At 40.8% G+C, this 8,126-nt stretch overlaps 1 protein-coding gene across 2 annotated transcripts; it reads left to right on the plus strand.

Annotated features, from left to right (window-relative positions):
• Positions 1–399: 399 nt before the first annotated feature.
• On the plus strand, positions 400–3,323 carry LOC101475729 (placenta-specific gene 8 protein). Of its 2 annotated transcripts, none has more exons than XM_004571162.4 (4): positions 400–417; positions 1,888–1,998; positions 2,210–2,355; positions 2,816–3,323. In XM_004571162.4, the coding sequence occupies exons 1-4, from the start codon at positions 408–410 to the stop codon at positions 2,924–2,926; spliced, it is 378 nt and encodes a 125-aa protein (XP_004571219.3). In that variant the 5' UTR covers positions 400–407; the 3' UTR covers positions 2,927–3,323. The 2 variants fall into 2 exon arrangements, with proteins under 2 accessions (XP_004571219.3, XP_004571218.3); XM_004571161.5 differs by lacking the exon at positions 400–417 and adding an exon at positions 1,525–1,654.
• Positions 3,324–8,126: the final 4,803 nt, after the last annotated feature.

Genomic DNA, 8,126 nt, shown 5'->3' on the forward strand with positions numbered 1-8,126 from the left:
GTCAAAGAAACAAAACTGAACTCAGGCAACGACTGCAACCTTAACAAACCAAATGACTGCCCAAACATACATAATTGACCTAAACATGAAATGACATACAAGGGTATATATAATGGCTGATCAGACCATTGTGACACATGAGGGGTAACAAACAAAACACAATCATAAATCACAAACGATGCAGTACAATCTGGTTTGTTAATAAACTAAACACTAAAGAAGAAAATCAAAACCCCCATTAAACCCTAAACTCAAATATTTAATTAAATACAAATACTTTGTTTTTAAAGTAAAGAAAACACACATTCCCCCCTTCAGCAGGAAGTGGTGGTGTGGTCCAATTATCTTCCTTTGTATTTAATGGTTTCAAACCCTGGTTACCATTTTTTGTCCAGCAACGCCCAGGGATGATGGCAGGTAAGAAATAAAAAGACAAAAGTTAGTCAGAAAGCAAAGAAATTAAGTAGTATGAATACATAAGTAAACTAAATGTGCGCGCTTACAAATAGAACAAATGTATCCAAACCAATCAATGAAGTTATTGGCAACTAAAATGTATTACTATGTTCAAAATGAAGAATGAAAATACAAAAGTTACCGACTTTAGAGTGTGGCCACGGGTTTGGCCATCACAACAATATTCCAGTGATGTTAATAATAACATTTTTGGTTTGGCAACATTTTTTACATCAGACATCTTGTAGCCTGATGTAAAAATCCTAGATCCTTGTTACAGCCCAGAGGACCTGGCAAACATGTTAGCCCCTGTGTTACTGAAATACATCAACCTTTTAGGGATGCTATAGACACATGTAAAGTCTGCTGAAGAAATAAACAACGATGAGACAGCTGGAAGCTAGCTAAAACTTTTCATGTTTCCATATATTTTTTGGATACAAGTTAGTTAAATGCAATTCAATCTAGGTGTCAAGGCTGTCTGCAGGCAGGCAGGATAAAGGACCCAATATGCAGATTCGTGGAGGCGGAATCCAAAGTCCACTGCTTTATTGCAGGCCAAGTCACAAAACGGAACAAAACTTAAACTGAACCATGAACGCTGAGAACAGAAACACACAGGCCAATCTGAGGGTACGACACAACACTGACACAAAGAAACATAGGGCTTAAATACACTGAGGAAGTCATCAAGGAATTAGAGACAGGAGGGGAATACAGCTGGGAGGAATGAGACCTAATGAGAAAGGGGGAGGGACGCTAGGTAACGCTGACATAAGACATAACCCTTCAAAATAAAACAGGAAACAATTCACAAAGACGCAGACTAAGAAACACGGACTTTACACAGAGGGAACACACGGGCAAAGGCTAAGCACAGAACTAAACCTTAAACCAGAATAAAGTGAAACATAGATTTATAATAATAATCAACAAAGCACAACAAGAGAATCAGAAAACAATCCATAATGCAAAATTAAACGAAAACATAAGAACTCAGAATCCTGGGTCAGAATGACCCAGAACCGTGACACTAGGATTTTCTTGTCATCCATCCAAGCATCCATCCATCGCCTTCTGTTTGTCTGGGGTCAGGTCATCAGGGCAGCAGCCTAATGGAGGATGCCCAGATCTTTCTCTCCCCACCCACCTTCTTCAGCTGATCCGGGGGAACACCAAGACGTTCCCCTGGATCAAGGTGAATGCAGTTTATAAACTGAGTTCATGAGTTTTAAAAGATATACTCATAATTTTAGTGTCAAAGGTTTTTGCAGTGATTTACACTAATAAGGAAATGTAAAAATATCCACACTATGGACAGTAATATCTCAAACCAGCTGTTATCTTTTTCATATTTGATTTCTCCGTACACAGAAGCAACAACCACTATAACCCTTCAATGCGTCTCCATTTCTACCCTCTTTCCTCCAGAAATGGCCGTCTACCAGCAGCCCACCCAGGTAGTGACGGTCACCACCACTAATCTAAACCATGGGACTTGGAGCACTGGCCTCTGTGATTGCTTCAGTGATATGGGCACTTGTAAGTTAATCTAGCAAACTCTATAAACAGTAGTGGTTTTTGCATTAACACTCTCCACAGACTTTTATTCAGAGAGTCTTGAGTATCTGAGGATCTAAAGTTGGGGCTGAAGTCAGCATATAAAACACAGGATGCACAAGCCAGTAATGAAAGGACAACTTATTCAAAGTGAAGTAAACGTGTTTCTGCATATTCTTCTTCTTCCGTCAAGGTTGCTGTGCCCTTTGGTGTTTTCCCTGCATGCAGTGTGATACAGCCAACAAGCACGGCTGTTGTTGCTGCCTCCCAGTCCTGGATGTATGCTGCGTGGTGTCGTCTTTGCTCCGCAAGTCCATCAGAGAGCGCTATGGGATCTATGTAAGGCTGGGAGTGGGGGAGGGTCAAGGTTATTATTGTTAGCTAAAAACTAAACTGAGGAGAGATAACCTATAACAAAGGCCGTGTGAGGTGTTGAGGAACCAGGACACCCTGATAAGTGGGCTCCTGGAACAAGACAGCATAAATGGGTCCTCGCTTACTTGCTAACGGAGATTTGCCACATTAATGCGGTTTTAACTCGCTAACGCTGACAGGACTAATATATATATTAGTCCTGTCAGCGTTAGCGAGTTAATGCGGATTGCCCCGTGCAAGGCGCATTAGCATTAACGTGTTAGCGCCTTGACCCTCCCTCTTAATTATTCAATTATAATTAAAATTTAAATCATCTGCGTACTTAGTTTTCATGAATAGTTGGATGGGCCATTGCTATGAATTGTGCGATTGTGCTTCATTCTTGTCTCTCACTCTTCTCCTCTTCCTCTTCTCCATCCTGCAGGGCTCGTGCTGTGATGACTGGTGTAAAGCATTTTGCTGTTACATGTGTTTCTGGTGCCAGATGCATCGCGAGGTGAAGATCAGAACGGCCTGTAGCTCACCATCTCAATGATGGTCACCACTCAAGTTGTCAGAGGACAGTATGTAACCATTTTGGCGGTTTGTTGGGTGAATATGACAAAGTTATTTGGTATAATTTTAAGATGACACAATAAATATGAAAAGTTGATTTCTGCTTCTACACTATTAGGCACAAACAAAGAATTTAGCCTGACACACAAGCTGCTTTTTCATCGCCACTTTAAGAATTTTTAAGTTCCTGTGCTCGTGTGGTTCAGTGCAATATGTAGAATCAAGATTTTTTTAGCTTTGGCAGCACGTTGGGTATAAAATATAATTGAGAACGTTTGTTTACTCTGGCCAGAAAAATCTGTGTAATTTCACATGCTCACAGTTATTGTAATCTTTCTGAACTTTTGCTGAAATAAAAAAAATATTCATCTTTTTTGCTCAGGTTTCTGTCTTGATGTCAAGTCTGAATATTTGAGTCCTTGCCTCTGTGTTAATTAGCATCCCCTCATGTCTCCTCACTCTCAGCTCTCTAATATTTCTAGTATGTTTTTTTTTCTAGTATAGGTTTTGGTTAGTTTTTTCGGATCCCCTTTACGTTCTTGCATTTTTCATTTGCTCATCGTCCAAATAAATGGTTCATTTTCAGTTTAACCTCACCTTCCAATGAGTGTGCATTTTGGATCATGAACACTCACCTCTTCAAGTTTTGACAACTCACCCTTGACTTCTAAGTTGGATTCAGCTTATTTTAATTTTATTTATCACATATCATAGTGACAGATCATCATAATTGCTTTATATTGTAAAGAAAAGACCCAAGATTGTGTTCAGCTGTGCGTTTCAGTCAGGTAAAGACAATACTGTTCTCCACCAAGATACCCGATCTAGCACCACTCTGCTTAACAAGCTCATCATTAGATTTTAATCACATGTAAACTTCTCACAAAGCACAAAGAAAAAGCTTCCAACTAAACCCACAAAACCTCTGAAAGTTCAGGGAAACCCACGAACCCATGAAAGCAGTTATAGCTGTGCTCACAACCACACAAAGTTATCAGGTCATGGGGGTGTATTTGTTACACATTTAAATCCCTAAAAACCGACAGTTAGGGGATGCAACATGTTTATAACAGCAGCAACAAAATGGATCTCCTAGGGTAGTGATACAGAAACTGTCATTTTTTTTAAAAAATAATGAAAAAATAAATAAGAAATGAAAATGGCCTCATGTCCCAAACATGTTTTATGAGGAATACCTGGAAGGTATTCCTCAAAACTTTTCATTTTAAAGATTTTGAAGAAAAACAACATGTGGGGTCATTTTTGACCCCACTAAGGGTTAAACACATAATGTATGATTGGATAAACCTTTAGTAACCAGAAGAAGCATTCAAATAATATATTTTACAAGTCAAGTGTGGACTTACGGTCCTTTGTTTTCTTAGCAGTTGTAAAGTGATCTAGAAGAAAAGGGGAGGTGTCACACCGGTTCCTGTATTGTGTAGCATGCTGGGATATTACAATAAAAGTGTATCAAATGAGTGTAAAATGTCGCTGTCTTGTCAAACTGGGTTGATTTTCAGCAGATCACACAGGAATAAGAAACAAACAATCAAACAGTTACAGAGCCAAAAATAACCATGATCGTGGTGGGCATGCACCGTCATAAAAGCACCACTGAAACGGCCCATTATCAGGAAGAGGACGGCGACTGGAGAAAGAGGAACTGCAAGACTGCCGGCGTTTGGAACGAAGCAGGAGTCTCTAATTGCCGCGGCAAGTGGTTGTCGGTATCGCGCGTAGCTGAGCGGCGGCGGCGACAACAACAACGACGACGGCGGTGGCGACGGCTTGTTAAGGATCTCCGGCGGTAATACACAGGAGCTGTGAGCGCACCATTTCCGCACCCAGCGTCCGTTGGCATCGAGCTACAGAGCTGCGCGAAGCGTTCGTTCGTCACGAGCATTTAACTGATTTCAGTTAAATACAAAGCTCTTGTGTGAGCGGCTTTAGACCGACCCGAGCAGCTGATCGCACCGGGCGTCACATCATAACGTGCTACGAAACTCATCGTCAGTGTGAGCGCGCGGCTCTGACCACAGCTGGGTTGCTGTAAGGCCATCGCTCCGGGAAGCACCAGCGGAGACCTGCGTACCGCGACCAATAACCAAATACCTGATATCATCATCACTTGGCTCGGTGCTCTGAAAGAAACATGCCAAACTCAACTTTACAGCTGCGTCGATTCGGTGAAAGCAGTAGCCGTGCGCTCTTTCCACTTTCACGGGTTTTCACCTCATTCTTCGGCCTGAGCCGCAGAGTTGTCTTTACCTGTGGACACATTCTTGGCTCGGTAATGCGCGGTATTACGCTCCATTCTCTCACTCTGACCATTCAGCACGGTAATCATGTGATAACCGTCCACATCCAAAGAGACGCAAACACGGGAAATCACACCTTTGCTCTCAGGGCCTGACAGGTGAACGCAAATGACCCAAATATGCTTCAGCGGGAAATCTGCATCGTAACCAAACGCTGTATAACCGGACGTGCACCTCGCCAGCAATCAAACTACTTGGGATGATGCAGTCAGCGATTATCGTCATTGACCAGTTCAGCACCATCGATTCCTCCAGTGCTCCAACTCAAATTAAACGGAAGAAGAAAATGACTCTGTACCGCTGTTTTATGTGTGCTTACATAATAAAGAATTTACTTCATTTTCCCAGTTTCAGTCGTTTTGTTTTTTTTGTCGTCTCCACTTTTCACCTGTTGAAACTTTGTCCTGGTTTTTCAATAGCCGTGAAATGACATCCCATAATGCAAGGGCGTAGATTTGGTTTTGGTATTGTTGGGGGCGGATGATTCCACCACCAAACACCTGCCCTGTTTCTTTTTTTCCTTTTCGTTTTTGCTTCTTGATAAAAAAAAATTTTAAAAAAAAGGAGAAATATACTTGCCTACATGCTATTCTACATGCTTTTAAACCATTTAAAATTACAATTCATAGTTTTATATGTGGATTATATAATGTTAAGTTACTATTAAACAAATGACTAAGTATTTTATACTTTAGTTTACTTCAACCATATTCCATATAAATCAGATATCATACAAAAATAAAAATAGCTTCAAATACAGTCATGACAATAAAAGAATATGACTTTAAGGACTTAACAACATTACTTCATTTATACAATAACATCTCTGATACATTAGCACTAAGGGAACACTGAATGACCTGGTGGTTTTTGTCCATAAAACTACTCATCTAAGATTACAACAAAGTAAAAGATCTCTCAGCAACATTATGTTAATTAAATTAACATTTTAGGCACTATTGCCCCGATCAAGTCAGTGAGCTGAGATGTTTTACTCTAAACATGAACTACTGTTACAGCAACAGACATGGACTACTGGTGTCCCACACAACAACTCGATGTCCACTATGTGAAGGAGCCAAACACATGCCTTCTCCTCTCATTAACTGAGATGAACTGCTGGCATATTTGTTTTACATGTATACTGTCCAGTCTCTCCTGGTGGACATGGTAACGCGTTATTCATGGTTACATACAATTTTAGACTGATGTGGGCCAAAGCCTAAAACGATGTGCCGGGAGGTTGCTGTTCTTCCCGGCTCAGATATTTGAAGTTTGCACAGCTACATTCTCGCCTGAAAAAATTTTAAAAGTATATTTTGCAACCCAGGAAGAGAGGGACACTGAAATTCGGGATTGTCCAAGAAAAAACGGGAGGGTTGGCATGTATTACCTTGCATAGCCTGTAACGTTATTATGATAGACACATTTTATGAGTGAACTTGACTTTAAGTCACTTACAGGTTTCTTTGAAAAATACTTTATTATATCCAGGTTCTTTTTGCTGCCATCCTCCTCTCCTCCTAGCAGGTCTTCACAATACAGGATTGCCGCTGCTAAAACTAGAGCTCCCCGAAAGGCACAGCCAATCACATTGGCCATATTTGTCACATGATATAGGACTCCAGTACGCAATTTAACTCTTTCTGCACTGCTGGGTGAATGAGACGTTGACAGATCGCTTTTTTAAAAATTATTTCTATCGGTTTGGTTTTTCTTTACTCGAAGAGATCAAATTATTGGTGATGACAATTCAATAATCGCTGGATATTGGTGGGGACATGTCCCTTCCGTCCATGCCAAATCTACTCCCTTGCCATAATGACTGTCTAATGTGCTTCCACACTAAACAGCTAAAGTAAGGGGGGTAAGGGCAGCTTGAAAAACCAGGACCTCATTTCTCTAATCAAATAACTACTTTCATTAGCTGTATTCAGTCTCGAAGCCATGGATTAATCCTCATCAGAAGATCTGAGTGTGAGTTGCTGTGTTTTAGCCTTCAGTGTATAAACTCTCTATGCTACTTTATGCATGTACAGTCTGTACTTCAGACTCAGCACAACAGCGACATCTAGTGGTTTGATACACTTACAGCAGCCCGTTAACTCCACTGGATGAATGATCATTGTCCATTCATGCATTAACTGGAGGTAACTGGAGCTTTCTGCACGTCCAGACTTTGTTTTCGACAAACCCTTTATATTTATTTCCCTTCATAATAGACTATGTGCACGTTAGCATATGCTACTTCCGGTGCGGAAACTCCTGTGGGGAGCTTTGTTTCCGGTGTCCTATTCGCGCCCTGTTTACGGTCCAAAACAAGTTAAGCAAATGAATGAATCAAGCGGCGATTTACATTTCTATAGATGTCTTGGGCATTTACCCAATATGTCTGTAAATGATGTTCATCGACTTGTCGATATTTTTTCCCCGTGCCTCAGAGCAAAAGAGAAAAGGGATTCAAATGTTATAGTTCTCAGTATCTGTAAACAGTGGTCCCTCGTTTATCGCGGGTGTTATCTTCTAAAAATAACCAGCGATAGGTGAAATCAAGTAGCCAATTTTATTTTTTGACAGTGCAAAACGTTTCGTGGACATCATGGACATACAGTACTGCACTTCAGAGTCACACTGCTAGCGATCGATGCAGCGATTCTGTACTGTAAAGGAGAGACGTCACGGGGGAGATCGTCTGCAGTGATCAGGACGCAGTGTGATGTAAAAAAAAAAAAGCATGCAAACTTGCACTAAAAAATCTGCGAACCAGCGAGGTGACAGGTGAACCATGTTATAGCGAGGGGCCACTGTAATTTTGAAGGTAAGTCACAACATATCCTTCTTAAATACTAATGTATAGAA

The sequence above is a fragment of the Maylandia zebra genome, linkage group LG3, assembly GCF_041146795.1.
Source record: "Maylandia zebra isolate NMK-2024a linkage group LG3, Mzebra_GT3a, whole genome shotgun sequence".
Classification (NCBI taxonomy): Eukaryota; Metazoa; Chordata; class Actinopteri; order Cichliformes; family Cichlidae; genus Maylandia; species Maylandia zebra.

Bases quoted from the DNA above. Each gene is read 5' to 3' on its own strand.
- LOC101475729 (XM_004571161.5), top strand. From the start codon at position 1,579: ATGCCCAGATCTTTCTCTCCCCACCCACCTTCTTCAGCTGATCCGGGG. The intron at 1,999-2,209 runs GTAAGTTAATCT...TCTTCCGTCAAG, and splicing joins CTTCAGTGATATGGGCACTT to GTTGCTGTGCCCTTTGGTGT. The intron at 2,356-2,815 runs GTAAGGCTGGGA...TCCATCCTGCAG, and splicing joins GAGAGCGCTATGGGATCTAT to GGCTCGTGCTGTGATGACTG.